The sequence below is a fragment of the Cyrtonyx montezumae genome, unplaced genomic scaffold, assembly GCF_038088225.1.
Source record: "Cyrtonyx montezumae isolate F1298 unplaced genomic scaffold, pur_monq_1.0 scaffold_32, whole genome shotgun sequence".
Classification (NCBI taxonomy): Eukaryota; Metazoa; Chordata; class Aves; order Galliformes; family Odontophoridae; genus Cyrtonyx; species Cyrtonyx montezumae.
In genome coordinates, this window is record NW_027072037.1 from 2,022,229 (window position 1) to 2,039,110 (window position 16,882).

At 46.1% G+C, this 16,882-nt stretch overlaps 1 protein-coding gene across 1 annotated transcript in view; it reads right to left on the minus strand.

Moving 5' to 3' along the window:
* Positions 1-470: 470 nt before the first annotated feature.
* WNT3A (Wnt family member 3A) overlaps positions 471-16,882 on the minus strand; it is an 81,718-nt gene continuing 65,306 nt past the window's right edge. The window contains exons 3-4 of the mRNA XM_065744969.1: positions 4,918-5,183; positions 471-1,778 (exon numbers count right to left, since the gene is read on the minus strand). Of these exons, the coding sequence (XP_065601041.1) occupies positions 1,299-1,778; positions 4,918-5,183 (746 nt within the window). The 3' untranslated portion in view covers positions 471-1,298. The remainder of the gene's footprint in view (positions 1,779-4,917; positions 5,184-16,882) is intronic.

The following is a 16,882-nucleotide window of genomic DNA, read 5'->3' on the forward strand; positions in this document are numbered from 1 at the left end:
ACATCCCAATCTGTGGCACTTTTAGAGATGGGAATGGCTGTAGAAATTAGGTGAGGAGCCAAATTAGGCTAGAGTCTGAAACCGCTCCAGCTTTGGGGGTGAAGGTTGGTTCACTGTCAAGTAAATGCACGGGTGACAAACTGTTATTCAGAGTCAAGTTCCTGACACACTTGTTGTCTAAGGGTTTTGCTAAGTGCCCAGGGGGAAGCCTGCATGAGATGTAGAGAGTGGATGGACTAAGTGCGCTTTCCACTCTTGGTGATGGTGTAGGAGAGAGAAACATTTTCCCTTTCCTCCTCTCCTGGAGCGAGCTGGGATGCTGGGAAGCCAGATGTCCTCTTCTGAGCAGCAAGAGCTCTGAGCCTGAGGAGAATCGCCCTGAAACACATCTCCAATGAAAACTCATTGGCTGAGCCTTGTGCTGGGATGCAGGTGGAGCAACACGTCCCATCATGGGACCATCTCCTTCTCAATGCACATACTGAGTCCTCTTCACATGTCAGGTGCTGAACTTTTCTGTACCATGCACATCACCTGTGCACCAACAAGGCATTTGCAGGAAACCGTTGGCAGTTCGTTCTCCCTTTCCTTTGCCTTCTCCCTCCCTCCCTCTCTGTAGGTGCCACTGCATCCTATGTCAAATTTGGCAGAAGCAACTATGCTAAAAAAGTTCAAGTGAAGAGCCTGCCCACTCTACAGCTCTATCATATTTCTAGACTTCTCTGGTTCCAGGGCAAAAGTAAAGGAGAATTGCATTTTTTTTTCTTTTTTTTTTTTTTACATCATTAACTTATCTGCTTTTATTTCTTTTGCTGTTGTTGTTGCTCTTATGCACAGAGTCTGTCTGTTTGGGTATGTAGATAGATCTCAGAAAGCTTAGTGCTGGTGTCCAACACAGCCTTTCTCTGGGCGAGGGAAAAGGAGATATCTAGGAAGATGCAAGTCTTTCAAAGGACACTTAATCACACAAATCACTTTGGGTGGGTGAGACCAGAGCCAATCCATGCTTCTGCTGATGCTCTTCTTTCCAGCTCTGTGCTGTCAGCTAGCTAAGAAACCCACTCTGTCTCCTACGGATGCATCGTTGTGGCATAACTTGTGTGACTGCCAGATGTACCTCAGGATAGCCCAGAAGCCATTAGATCTATTCTATCCAACCAGTTTTAGCCTTTATTTTTTTTTTTTAATTTTATTCTTTTAATATCAAAAAAGTAGACTTCTCTCATGTCTGCAACCTCAGAGGAAGTAGGCTCGAATCTGTTTCTCCTCTAGAAGCCCGGCAAAGGGGTTTGCCCACTTTATTTGCACGTGTGGACATCGTAGACTCGTATGCATTCTTGGCAGCGGACATAGCAGCACCAGTGGAAGATACAGTGGCACTTCTCTTTCCGTTTCTCAGTCCTCGTGTTGTGCCCACGGCCGCAGCACAAAAGGTCACAACCATCAATCCCATGAGAAGTGACGTTACAGATCCTGTCACGAGTCCCGAAGGAACCTGTCTCAGGGTTGGGCTCACAAAAGTTGGGTGAGTTCTCATAGTAAACCAGGTCCTTCTCAGTCGGAGCCTTGAAGAAGTTGTATTTGGGCCGGAGGGTCTCAACCCAGCCACGGGATTCCCGGTGTTTTTCCACCACCATTTCTGAAGCGCTGTCATACTTGTCCTTCAGGTAGTCCCCGATGACCCTGAAGTCGGGCTGAGACCACCAGCAGGTCTTCACTTCACAGCTGCCCGAGAGGCCGTGACATTTGCACTTCAGATGCATGAGTTCAATAATAGACTGGAAGAGAGAATGCGAGAAAAAGCAAAGAAGAGGGAAAACATTAGCCTGACATCGAAACACATACTGCGTTTTCCAATTCAGCCAGGATTCGGAATCATAAAATCATAGAATCCTAGATGTCCTAAAGCTGGAAGTGTTTCTGTAGATATATTTGCACCTTATGAACAAGGATAATCATTTTCCCCCAGTCAACGTCCTGCAGAGGTGCTGAGGCAAATGAAACTTTCACAACTTGGTTATTTTCAGTGTCTGTCTCAGATTCTCATGCCGGTTTTAAATATCTATCAGTTGCGTACAATAAGGGCTGAAGTGAATTCATATGAATTCATATTCATATATGAATACTTCACTGTCATCACCCAAGAATACGATTTGGACATATCCATGCAGAAAGGCAAAGAATGGAGAAACCTCCTAAAATAATGTCCACAGGAGTAAAATACACATCTATTCCATTTGGAAATTAAAGAAGTGAGAAACATCCTAAACATCCAGACTGTAACTCCATTTATGATGCATGTTTTCATGTTTGCTTCACCAAATAAGGTTCTGGCCTTACTGGTGGCAGCGTTCAGAAACCTGGAAACTAATGCATTTTTTATTTTTAAGCAAACATGATTTTCTTAAAACCACTTAGGATCCCAACTTCTGATTTTGAAAGGCTGACATTTCAACATAAAGCACTGTCCTAGAACATATGAAAGGGAGATTATTGATCACTGGTTGCCCTCACCACTCATAAAATTAGTCCTGAAGTTTCTGGAGATGCTGCCCTCTGGTATCCTCAGGAGGGAGACAGCCTTATGCAACTCACTTGATAACCTGTGCTTTCAGACTGATCAGCAAATTTCTGGGTACGTGAACAGACTAGTGGCAGCCTGAGTCCTAAGAGATTTGCCATGATTCAGCACCTTGATGTTCACCAGGTGCTTTCCTGTGTTATTTACGGAGTATCACATGCCGCAGAAGAGGTTGTAATTAGCAATGAGAGAGAACCACAAAATGTTTGGTTCATGTAATCACGCTGAACTTAATCAAAGCTTCTGGCCTGGTGGTAGGGTTGGGAATTAATATGAAACATTGCCTATGGGCTCAGGCTTAGCTCAAACCACTTGAGCATGGAGGGCTGGAACAGCTACCCATGGGTGCTGGCATGGTGAGAATGACAAACACCAGTTCATAAAACAGAGGATTTCAGATGTTCAGAATTGATGAAGTCTGTAAAATGTCCAGAAATAACTCAGTGCCAACACAGGACCTCTCCAGACCTGAAGTCACAGAGATGTTTGCTCACAGCACGTATTTGTCCTGGGATTCTCATTTTAAGGTAAATCCCTCCTTTTCCCTCTACCTAGATTCCCTACAGTCCTCTGTATCTCATCACCCACCCAGCAATGCACAGTGCCTTGGGTTACCCAGAATAATTTGGGTCAGGGCTTGAGGAAACCACATTATTTCTTGTATTTATCTTGCGGACAAGTTTTGTTTCAGGTGGTATTTCTTTATCTTGATAGACTGTACTCTGTGTTTCAGACCAGCTATCCTATGCTGTGAGGTGGAAAAACTCCACAGAGGTTAGACAGCATCCACCTGAACAGCTGATACAAAATCCTATCAGGAACAAAGGATTCCTAGCATTGCTCAATTGTGCTGGCTTTGCTATGGCTCTCTGCACAGTCTTACATCTTCCTAGGGACATCTGAGGCCTTATCCTGAGGGAAAAAGACCACATTAACCTCTTCTGATTGCAGTGGTGTATCTTTCTTCCATTGAGGGATGAACTAATTTGAGTTTACTGCATGAGGAAAAAAAAAAAGCAGTTATCTCATAGGGGCGGTGGAAAATTAGCAAAAGCTTTGTGATTTAATTTCACAAATTGTTTCCCATAGAGTATGTTCTTCTGGCATTTATATGCTGTTATTGAGATAAAAAGAGAATGTCCTGTCACAGGGACTTTTCCTCCTTACAAAAAAGATTCACTGTTTATGAGTCAGCCACAGTGATGAGGGCAAAACTTTATACTTTCAGTTCCCTTACATATTTTTGCCAGTGACAGAAGTGAAAACACACTAGCTGGCTTTGGGGCATGGTCCATGTTAAGCCTGAAGGTACCAGAGTGCCTTCATTCTCTCTTGCCTTCCTTTAAATATTCCCTGCTGAATACAACACTGTTGAGAAGAGGGGTGGTGGCAAATGCTCTCCTGCTTTTTCTCACCCTCAAGTCTACAGGGCAGGATATGGGTACTGGGGGAAAGGACTGCAACCCACTGGGCTTCCTTCAAGGGCTGCTGTGGGATCGCTCTCCACAGATACCATCAATGGATATCAAATCACTTCACCATGATGGGCCCTTCTAGAACATGTATCTAGTAGGCCCTTCTAGGCCACGTTCCCAGAGTGGTACTAATGCTGGGGACTCCTGAGAGATTTATAGATTTTATAGGTCTGTAGTATGAAGGAAGGGGTCTGCAGTACTACATCTGGCTACCTAAATCTCACTTTAGGCAACCAAGTCCTTCCATGGGTAGGCCTGGATGCGTGCGTTCTGCCTGACTGCTGCACTCGGATTAGGATTCAGTCACCAAAACACAAGGACATAATAGCACTTCTGAGCTCCACAAATGTCAAAGGCACCAGATCACAGATGGAAGAGGACACGCAGAAGACCCACAGTCTTTCCCATTAGAAGCCCAAGGACAGACTGGATGCTTCAGAGTATCTTTCTTGGGTTAAACTAAGTTGCCTTTGCTTAACCACCTGAACCCTCCCCATAAACTTTGGCCTATCTCTCTTAACTTCAGATGTCTACAGTACAGACATCTCTGGCCATACAGCTATCCTTCCTACAGCCAGGCACAAACAGGGCATCATCCAACTAAGCAAAGATCTTTTGATATGGATAATGAACTCCAAATTAGTAGGTTAATTTACTTTTGGACCAGGCACAGGGATCCATTGATCACCTCCCAGTAAAGAACCATGTGTGGGAATGTATCACCACCTCATGATGTAAAACAGCCATACTTAGGTTTTATTACTCCTGTTAGCTCACCCTGGATGTTCATGACAAGTATGTAAGGTGACAGATAAGAAACCAGTAGAGGAGATCAAGAAAGGTAAAAACAAATGTCCTTACGGTCCTTCCAGCTTCATTGTTGTGCCTGTTCATGGCCGACCGAGCATCTGGTCTGTTCTCTCGGGCATCAGCGAATTCCCGAGACACCATGCTCCCAAACTCCACGTCCTCGCTGCAGCCGCCCCATTTCCAGCCTTCCCCTGGAGAGCCCTTGTGACGAGTGTCACAGCCACAGATGGTGGCCGAGCCCTCAGCACAGGACCTGGTCACTGCGAAAGCCACTCCAGCAGAGGCAATGGCATGGACGAAGGCGGATTCCCTGGTAGCTGTGAAAGAAAGAAATCAATGAACAGCGGCCAGCAAAAAGACCACGTGTGGCCGTGATCGATGCTGCAAGCATCTTCTCTTGAGGGCATGGCAGAAGTACAGGAAACTCTCCTTTTCTCTGTGGACCAAAGGCATTGTCTTATACTAGGCAAACATAGAATCCAGAATGGCTTGGGTTGGAAGGGACCTTAAAGATCATCTAGTTTCAAACCCCCTGCCATTGCCCTCCAGCAGATCAGGCTGCCCAGGGCTCCATCTAACTTGGCCTTGAACACCTCCAGGGATGGGGCATCCACAGTTTCTCTGGGCAGCCGGGCTGGATGCATGCTCACTGAGGTCAGAAAACATAATTTAACTAAGATCGAAGGATGGAGCTGTGGCAAAACAAAAAACAATGCAAAGCTGAATTTCTCTGGGTATATAAACTATATTATATACTACTTTGCAGGCAGTGTGTCACTTAGCCAAGCACAGAGCCTCAGTGTTGGCTTCCAGTGAGTAGAAGTTGGGCCATAAAAATGCAAATCTAAAGTTAACATCAGCCTTTGCCTTTCAGGGTGAGACCAAAACCCACTGTTCCTTCACTAGGAGAGCTGCTGATGGCTGGAAAGTGGGAAAATGTCAGGATGGACAGATACTTCCTTACCCGAACCATGTAAACTAAGCATTATCCCCACCCTCCACTCTAAAGACATCTTGGAGACAGTGCTCAACACATGGCATCATGCAGGTACCTAAAGCTTTGCTCACTTTGCCTAACTGAGGTCCTGGCCAAGAGGATTGAAATGGGCTCTACTTTTCTGCCCATTGCCTCAGATGTCGGATGGGATCAGACAAAAGTTTTCAAGATTTCTGAGGAAACCCTCCTTCACAGTTTTTCTTCATAGATGGAGATGGGAGGAGAAGGGAAGCTCAGTGTTGGCCTGGCTTTCCTGGTTCCCAGTGCTTTTTCCACAGTATGCTGAAAAGAGAAGCTTTCTAACTGCTTTGAAAATAGGAAAATACCAGAGGATCAGCTTTTTGTCTTCAGTTTTCATTTCATTCCCTTTCTTCACTCACTGGAAATGACCATGGAGTTCAGCACTACACCTCAGAAAACACCTCTGCAATGCGTTTTGGCTTCAGGAAAATAACACATTATCCTTAAAAAGACAATTCTCAATCTCTTGAGGCAGTTCTAAGAAGACAACGGTTCTGATAACCTTCCTTCCTTTACCTTGTGTACCCTCACCACAGGAGCTCGAGGGAGCTGCTTTGGCATGGGGGTTGGACTAGATGATCTCTAGAGGTCTCTTTCAACCCCTAAAATTCTGTGATTCTGTATGATTCTTGCCTATAGACCAGTTGATCAAGAAAGCATTTTGTCTCTGGCACCTTTTTGAATGATGGAGTGATTAGAGTAAGGACAGCGCTGAAATATGACCGGTCCCATGAAGGCAGAAGGTCAGGTTCCAGCTGATGCAGCTTCAGTTTTCATCACATTTTGCTTCATCTGATGATATACCTCCACCAATCCTCCCTAATGTTCTCTGCACCACATTTTGCTGATCTGAGCTTTCCCTGGGCAATTTGGCTTGATCTTTGATTTTCAGATTCTTCCAGGCTTTACTAACACAAGGAGGGTTTCATATGCCGAGCCAAAACGTTGTGTGTTCTCAGGGAGAAAACAAACCTGAACGCTTGCAGAGAAGTCTCATCTGGACTGAAGGCTTAAGCAAGAACTTGTGCATTGCTCTTTGCTTTGGGAAGGCTACCAAATACAGCAATAAGCAAATCAAATCGTGTGCATGAACTTACAAGCAGAAGGTATGAGCAATGTCCTGGAACACAATGTTAGTGCGCATCATGGGGTTAGTAAGTCCCTGGGAGCCAGAACCAAGAAAGGAAAATGCAGGAGCACTCAGTTCCACAGTGTGATTTTTAAAAATCCCTATTCAGCATCTCTCCACCCTGAAGGATCCCAGCTTCCCAAAGCTGGTGACCATACACTCTTTAGCTGTGTGAAAGCTTGGCGTCAGAGCATGGCTGGGTGAGTCCAGTTCTTACAGGGCTGAGGACTCAGCACCTTGCACTTGCCTAAGCTTATATGGGATCCATGGGGAGTTTGATAGTGTCTCCAAGGAGGCTGATGGCCAGTGCCATGGTCTGTGAAAGGAAAATGCTTCTCACAGAATTCAGATAAACTGCTGGGATGAGTTCCCTAAACCTCTGGATGAGAGTTGGAAGTAATAGTAAACAGGGAATAGCTGACACATCTACTGCTGCCTCCAACTGCAGCCTCACTAATCTTGAAATCAGTTGATACAATCACAGAATTGTAGAATCATTCATATTGGGAAAAAAAAACACAAAAAATAAGATCACCAAGTCCAACTCCAACCCATGCAACCATACCCACTGACCATTACTCTCATTGCCACATCTCCGTGGTCCTCGAACACCTCCAGGGTTGGTGACCCACCACCTCTCTGGTCAGCCTGTGCTCCTGCATCACTGCTCTTTTTAGGGAAGTTCTCCCTAATATTCGACCCGAACCTCCCCTGGCACGACTTGTGGCCATTCCCTCTAGTCCCGTTGCTGTTACATGGGAAAAGAGGTTGACAGAAGTGGATGTTTGTAGGTGCCTTGGAGATCCGCTGGGCCTTACCATGCTAGGACTGAAAGGAAATCAGCTGCAACAACAGCACTGGTACAGAAGGCTTTGTCCTGCATGGGTGTAAGTGTGGTAGACTTGTGTTAGGAGGGTTAGGAGTCCACAGGTCCTGTATTCTACTTGGGCTTCAGAGGGACCCTTGAGCTCAGAACAAAACCCAGGGAGAATCAAGCAATGCTGGCAGAGGGGCTGCAAAATTTCTGCCTTTTCCAGGTCTTGGGTGCAGCTGAGCAGGGGGAGGCACAGGAGCACAGCTTTGGCTGCAGGTACCCAGTTCTGCCTAAATCCCAGTCCATTACATCAACTGCTGCTGGCCCTTCAGCTCCGGGAGGGTACTGATAGGATTTGCCTTAAGAAGGGTCGATTGTACTTGGCTCTTCCCAGAAAAAAGCCCAATGCCTTTTACAGCCTGTATATGCGGTAATCACTCCCCCGCTTTTGAAATGCAGCCACCCCTGGGGTGGAGTGCAGCCACCACTTAACAGCACACAACAGGAAGCAAATAGCATTGTATCTGATGGTAACTACCTGGGGAATGCAGGCAGGCAGAGCAAAGCTGAAATCTGGCCCCGGGCGCTGAGGTTAGGAGTTTGTCTCTTGAGAAAGTTGCAGCCAATCTCTTTAATGACTGCACGAAATTAGGGCACTGGGTTTACTTCTCCTACCCCTAACTTCAGCAGCAAGTTCAATACTGACGCAGATGGAGGACCGCCATCGCGTGAATCACGTCCTGCCACCTCCCAAGGTATGGGACTGTCCTCCAATTACCGAGCAGACCTGACCCTGCAGAGCTCTGGAGTGCTCCCCAGGTTGTAGCTGGAGGCGGTGTGGCTACAGGAATGGAGGAGTGTATAGAGATACAGATAAGCAGAAGGAAAGCATGCACTTGTAATGGAAATGAGGGGTTATTAAGGTGCCATATAAAAATGCAAGAGACTTAGCAAAGATAACAGGAAAGTGCAGTATATTGGTCAGGTCGCCTCATTCCTCTCTGGGTGGTTCTGGTAGCAGGAGACAAGCATCTCGTTAGGACTTGAAGAATGCTTCTGGAAAGTCATCTGGCAAGGGGAGGTTGCTAGGGACTCATACCTCATGGGGATGCTGGCTTAAGAGCATCTTAACCACTTTGTTTTCAGTGCAGCACAAGGTCACCACAGCTCTGGCTTGTTTAATTCCTGCCGGCTCCTGCTCTCAAGTTTCCCTGGAGGGTTTAGAGAGATGAGAGGGGGGTGGAGCCCTAAGGTACTCTGGTACTGTGTTCATTGATGGGCCCCTCTCTGAAAGAAAGACACTGAGGCCCTGAAATGTGGCCAGAGCAGGGTAATGGAGCTATAAAGGGCATGGAGAACAAATTTTGATGGGGAGCAGCTGAGGGAACTGGGATGGTTCAGTCTAGAGAAGAGGAGGCTCAGGGGAGACCTCATAGCTCTCTGTAACTACCTGAAAGGAGCATGACAGGGGTTGGCCTCTTCTTGACAGGACAAGAGGGGATGGCCTCGAGTTGTGCCACGGGAGGTTTGGGTCAAATATTAGAGAGAACTTCACTGAATGAGTAGGGAGTGATGTGCTGGCACAGACTGCCCAGGGAGGTGGTGGGGTCACCAACCCTGGAGGTGTTCAAGGACCACGGAGATGTGGCACTGAGGAACACAGTCAGTGGGCACGGTGGGATGGGTTGGAGTTGGACTTGGGGATCTTAGTGGTCTTTCCCAACCTGACTGGTTCTGTGAGTCTATGATTCCATAGGTGCTTGCACAATGAGAGCTCTCCAACTCACTGTCACTTCTGGAAATTGTTTTCTACAGAGCCCAGTCTGTGAGCACCTCCTTGCTCAGCAGAAACATCATCTCAGAATGCAGAAAGATGTGGTTGGGCAGTATTAGGATAAGAATTCAAAGGATGACGTGACCTAAGATTTGATTTCCTGCTTTTGCACAGCTCTCTTACATGACTTGGTCAGCCTGTGCTTCTGCTTCCTTATCCACACACCTGAGAACAATCCTGCCTATCTCCCCAGGAGCCTGCAATGCTCGGTTTAGTGATGTCTTCAGAACTGTAGGCAGGAGGTGTTGGAGCTGAACAAAGGGATATCAAGATGTGGGATGAGGAAGGCAAGTGAATAACCACATAAATATTTTGACTGTCTAACATACGAAACGTTCTCTCACAGGTTCTGCTACCCAGACAGTGACTTATTTTTCCTCAGTCTTTCTCTTGGTGACTAAAAGATTAACCCCAGGTCAGACAGATATTCCAGATGTGAGGGAAGAAAGACGATGGTGAAGCAGAAGGATGAACATAATGGTTTATTTTTGTCTTAAAAATCCAGTCTGTTCTACTACTTTTGTACAATAGCACTGAGCCCTGTTGTCTCTGCTGTTGACACAGCATCTTTCCTTGCTCTCTGCTCTGTTGTCTAGAGGTAGCTTCAGGCTCTGAGTGAGAGGGACACAAAACCCAGCCTCAAATGTGATAGGAGCTGAAACTGCACATTCCGTGCCCTGGACCACAGATGCAAGAGCTAGGATGTTTCTTAGAGAGGAAGGAACTGTTATTTCCATTGAGGACTTCTTATAAGAAAGCAGTGAGATCTGAGCAGTCTTAGAAAGAAAAGAAAGGAGGGTCTCTTGCTTGAGGTGGCTCTGGGCTGTATACCTTCTGAGGGAGGAAGGAGACCTCAGCAGCTAGGAGAACAGAGATGAGCAATAGGGACAGATCCTGCTCCAAGGGCTTCCCGCTCAGCACCCTGCTTTTCTGGGTGCTCCTATTGAAGGTATGGAAGTTCCTTAGTATAGGGGACCTGGATGTCCCTAGGACAGCTACTCACTCTGCTCTGTAGAGCTAAACCCCCCACACCAGCAAAATTCTACTTGCCAGGACCTAGCTGTCATCCCTTTTAAAACATGTCCCTTGGTGTGAAACACTGACATGGTGCCTCTTTGGCCTTGGTGATGTGTGAACACCATGAAAAAAGGAACAGAACTATCACAGATTGCTCCTGGAGATATATGACAGCAAAGGAAAGAGTCTCCAGATATTAAACACTTCTCCTTCTGATCATTAATGTCTCTGCTTTTGAATAGAGTATCCTTCTCCCAAGCTCACACTAGGAATGGCACTGTGGTGATGTGGGTGCAAACCACAAATTTTCAACATTTTCTTTAGAGATCTTGGGTGGATTGTTAAGGAAGCAGGAGAAAATGTCCCAGCTGCTCAACAGGACTTCAAGAAGGAGCATGCTGTTTTCTCCCTGCTTTGTTTTTCAAAGCTAAACCAGAAGAGAAAGCTATCTGTTGTGTCAGCTATTTAGACACCCAGGCAACCTGTTTCAGAAAACTCATCTCTGAGGGGTTGAAAGTGTAAAGCCTTTCCAACATTTGTCTGGTAGGGCATGCACTCAGGGAGTGTGAGAAAGGGTTTAAATTCCCTCCCTGGCCTGAGGGAATACAAACCCACAGCTCTCATGCTAGGATTTGCACAAGATGACACTACATTGACTCTGGATTAAAAAATAATCTAAATAAAACCCTGAACCAAAGAAACTGGAAATAAAATTGGATGTGAACTGGCAATTCTGGCATTTGGAGCCAGCACAGCCTCACCTCTTACACTGGGAACCTGTCTTAATGGTTTGGTGCCCTCCAAGTTAACTGTGACTAGGGGTTCTTCTTGCAGGTAAGACATCATGGTTACTTACAGGAGTGGAAGGAATTGTCCAAAGACAGTGAGGAATGTGTGATGTGAGCTTTGAGAGATTTGGAAGCCCAGTCTTTGACTCGAGTCCCCTCAGCCTGATCAGCCTGTGCTAAACCTGCCAACCAGAGCCAAGGACCAAGGATTCAGGACTTGGAGATGATGTCTTCCACGTTATGATGCTCCTCCCACAAGATCAATCCCTTCAGCAAAAACTGATGAGGAGAGAAATGAAGGGTCACACCCCTGATCATAGGGATGCATTTTTTTTTCCCTAGGGAAAGGAGGAGGAAAGGTGAAAGAAAAAGTGTCTAACGGCAGTTTATTTTTATGAACATGAAGAAGAAAATGGTATGCCAATCAGAACTATTAAATATTGGCGTGGCACCAGGTGAAAATGGAGAACAGGGAGCCCCTTGGCACATGTTGCCTGAAAGATCCATCCGTGCTGCAGAGACAGTGTCCAAGTGCTGGAGGGGAACAAGAGTTGTTCCCATAGTAAAAGTGGAGGAGGATCACAGAGGTGTCACGGGGAAAATACTGGGAATGCTGGAAACGAAATATTGGCTTCATAGCCTCAGAGGTATTCCTCCTGATTGTAGCAATAGATTTCAGCTCAGATAAACCAACTAAAAGGAATTTAAAGAAGCTGACTGGCTCAGCTTCAGGCTTCCTTTTGTTCCTCTCTAGAATGGTCCCAGTGTTCATATTCCCCCAACCCAGCCTTGCCAACCTGGACACACTGACCTGTTGCAACAGCACCTCCAGGCCTGCCACTGAAGTCTCCTCAATTACAATCTTACCACAGTGGGAAGGGATCCTTTTACCAAGACTGTGGTTTGTTTTTAAAGAATTCCCTTTCACCTTCTAGGAATGGTGAAGAGGAACACACGGTGACCTTGGATGTGCTCATCACAAGAAAGGAGAGAGCAAGCCGTGTTTCTTGGTGCTAGGACAAATCATTCCAAAGAGCACATTCCCAAATTCAGCAGTGTGTGCTGTATTCATGCTGCCTATAATTATGCTGACTATAAAGTGCTTTCTGAAGTCAAAGCAGTACGAAGAGATCTTGAGCTTGCTTAAAGCTTCTACTTCTGTACTTGGTGCTCCTCCAAGAATTCATGTGCCCTGGCTCTGAGTTTCCACTTAATCACAGCAGTGTCAGTCAGGAAGGAAGCTTCCAATGTCCACGTTACTCTGAGATGTCTCTGGGGGCTTTAGGAAGGCTACAGAAAGGTCGGATCCCAATGACTGCATCACCCAGTGGGCTACAAATACTGACCAAAGTCTCTCTCTGGACATGAGCAACTCTGTAACCTGCTTCATTTTCCCTATTAGCAGAAATGTATAAAATTAATATATTGTGGAACATAAAGAAACACTCATGGATGCACTCAAATGATATGCTCTGTTGATCTGTTGAAATGATATGCTCACACCACTGACCAGATCTAGTGTACTACCCATAAAGGGCAGACAGAAAGTTCAGCTCACACCCCAAAGCTGGAGCTTTAAGTATTCTATCAGCCTGCCATGTTACAGAGAAGAGAGGCAAAAGGGAGAATTTTTCTCTTTGCGCAGTACTACTTGATGTCTTGTTATAATAGGAGTGATGCTCATGCTTGGGTCACTCTTCTTGCATTGAGCCTTCCAGGGCACATGGTTTAGTGAGGAAATATTGGTGGTAGGTAGATGGTTGGACTGGATGATCCTGGATGTCTATTCCAACCTCAGTTATTCTATGGCTCTATGATTCAAGAACACTGGTACCTCAACCTGCATGCCTGCTGAGCTGTGTAGACCATGGCTACCTTCTTATCAGCACCTCATCTGGACATATAATTACTGCAGGTCTTGTCAGTACCTGCAGGACTTTCCAGAGCAGCTCTGTATTGCACAGGGAAGACATGTCCACAACTACATAAACCTCCATCAATCTTTTCCACAAGAGCAGGATTGCATGTGATCCCCTGGACTAGAGTAGAATCTAAGTTATGGCACAGGATCCCTGGATACAGAAGGATCATCAAGTCCATTTTCCTGCCAGCCTTTTGTAAGATGACAGTCTCAGCACAGACTTACAGACTGATCTGAATGATTTGGAGCCACATGCTATTGAAACCCAAATACCTGCTGCCTTTTTTTTGTGATGTGTAGGTTTGTCTTGGGTCTTTAGGAGCATTTCCTAAGTAGGTATCTCTCTGTGTTTAGGGGAGACTACTTTGAAAAATTCCCAGTCTTTGGTGGCTGCAGGTAAAAAGCAATCTTAGGTCTAACCCCCAAATGGGATGGAATAAATGCAGCTCTCCCATTTCAGGCTTCAGAGCATCTATGAGTGTAGAATGCCCACAGATCCCACAGGGCTCCACGCTGGGCTATGCATGATGCCATAGCCTCTGCCCTTCACCACAAAAAAGCCATGCCAACTCCATGCCCAGCTGATTCTGCACTGTTTCTCATCAAAATCCAGCTCCAGGGTTTGTTGGACTATTTTATCCTCATAAAAATCAGGCCCCAGAATGCAAAGACTTATGCAAACGCAAAGCATAATAACAAGAAGCTAACCACACTTTTGCATATCTTAAAGGAAAGATTAGGTTTGGGTCCCATCTGTGTTTTGAACAAAGTTCTGATTGAGTTCTTGTTTCCTCTGAACCAGTGTGCTAGTGTCAACACATCCCTGGGAAGATGAAAGGCCCTAAAAAGACATTTGATCAGATTAGCCGTGATTCAGATCATTGGAGGGAAATTATTAAATGGGCAATTCCTGCCAGGGAACACGAAGGATAAGAGAGAATGTTGGATGGAACGAGGTTGGATGAACTCAGTTCATAAAATCCTGAAGGCCAAGTTCCTCTAAAACATGTGAACATGTGGTTTTATTTATTATTTTTTTTCTTCTTTTTTTTTTTTTCCCCTGTTGGTTGCTTATGGTTATCGTTGCACCGAGCACACTGAGGCTGCAACCTCCCAAAAACAGATAGAGCCAGCTCACCACAAGGGCTGCCCGTGTGAGCCGAGCAGGGTGGGTTGGGTTGAGGGGCTGGAATGCTCCCACTAATTAGCTGCTGTCAAAATAACCCCAGGTGATCACAGGTAAGCAGACCCCCAAGATAAGCAAATCAGCAGGATGGTCTGGTATCAGTAACCCACGTCTGGTACTCGCAAAGCAAACATCTCCCTATCTCTTTCTCTATCGCCCTATCGCTCTGTCGATCTAATCATTGTCATGTATGTCTCTCTACTTACTCTGCTCAATGCAAGCTTGTTTTATCTGTCTTTCTGTTGGCTTGGTCATGTGTGAAACGCTCAGCAGCAGTTCGCCCCCACCTCCCGTAAATGTCTTCTGAATATTTCATCTCCGTCCCGAGTCCTGAAACTCACGGTCCCTCAAACCTCCCCAAATTACCCTTGTCTCCCCATCCGCCTGATGTCCCTGGAAGGCTTTAGACAAAAGGAAGCTGTGTGCCAATTGGGGGTTATTAGCAGAGATACACCATGCTCATTGTGGCACAACTGAGTCCTTAATGAAAGGGGAAGGCGGAGAGAGAGCAGGGAAGGACAAGGCTGAAATTCTCTGCGGCGCCTTCCAGGTTAAAGGGATCACCGGGGTCTCTCCTGGCCTCGAAAGAAGGCAAGAAGAAAAGACAAGCCCCAAAGAGCACTATGCAAAACAGCCCCACTGGTCAATAGGATATGGGCAGGGAAAAAGAAATATATAATTGTATTCTGTTATCAGAAGCAACATGGTCCAACAAAAGGATTGCCTTCGCCCACCTGAGAATGGAATGCAAGGCTCCATTTTGCTGCTCTGATCGTATTTGACAGCCCCCCTCGAGACTGCCTGGTTGGTATGGCAAATCGTCCTTATTACCTGCTGGGGTGAATGAATCCCCCTTTGTGCTGGCACTGTCACGCTGCATTAGGTTGACAATGGCCCCAGATATTTTATATGAAATTTGCCCTCACTTGTGATTAGCCAGCACCAACTAAGTCATAGCAACCTAGAACTATGCATTGGCCGGGCCCCGTTGTCGGCCGAAAGGGAAATCCCTATTCAAATGGTTTAATAAAACAATCTAAAGGGCGTGTGAATCGTGAAAAGCATTTTCACTTTTCTCTTTAGCTTAATCTCATGGTCGCTGGGATATTGTGCTCCAAGCAGACCCCAGCAGGGTGTGGGCTAAGGTCCCCCATCAACTTCTTTTACAGCCTCCTTTTCTGCGAGTTAATGATATACCGGTGTGATTGCCTCCCGCAGCAAGAAGAAACACGCATTTGATGAAAAGGATGGACCTCCTAACACATCCTAAATGGCAACAATTTCTCATCCAAAGGTCACAGGTCATAACCTGGATTTTGAATCACCACCCAGATCTTTTTCAAAGCCTGGCTAAAGCTGGGGGATTCTGCAGGGCCGTTTTGCACACACACACACACACACACAGAGGCACTGAGCTATCTCCTCAGGTTCCTGCTTGAGGCTTGAGTTTGTTGTTAGAAACAATGGGATTTTCCCATTCTTTTTTTTTTTTTTTTGCCTACAGTTTGCTCTCTTTAGCATCCTCTCAACCCTGTGCTGAGGGGAAAAGTACAAGCAAGTGATGGGCAATGCAAGGTGCCTCCTACAGCCCAGAGCTGCACCCAGAGCTTGAGCAGCACCCAGGGTGCAAGAGGAGAGGAAGAAGAAGAATAGGGATCCCCTGTGTGTTTTTTGCTCCTATTTCTCACCCTGGTTGGGGAGCAGAGGAAGGCAGTGGCAGCAGGCACAGGGTCTCCATGAGGCTGAGGAAGAGTCGAGCGCTTCTGTTTTAGGATTTACCTGAACAGGGGAGCATGATGCACTGGTGCATCTGCAAAATGAAACTGGAAATCCCCAGGGAAGCAAGCTCTTTCACGAACCTCCCACAGCCAGGCTTCCAAGGGCAGAACTTTGAGATGCACAGGAACTCTTTTTTTTTTCTCCTTCGCTCTTCTCTATTTCCCCCCATCCTAACACAAAGTGTTGGCTGGAAGGGGTTCTTCCATTGCTCAGTATTCTCCCTTGTGTTTTCCCACAAGTGCTCAGCAAGAAGAGAGGGGCTGCAGGCTCATGAACCATGAAAGCAACCCCTGCTCTCACCAAGTTCCCTTTTGGATTTGGAAATCCACATTAGCCTCTCCCAGAAGATGTTTACACCAGCTGTAGTATGTTTCCACTGCAGCTTTCCACCTAATTGTAAGCTATCTGGGGCAAGGAGTGATTTTGTTATTATGTGCTTGTACAGAATTTAGCACAATGGAACCCTGATCTCTGCTTGGGGCCTCAGAGTCTACTGTAATACAAATAATTAACCATAATAGAGCTGGGCA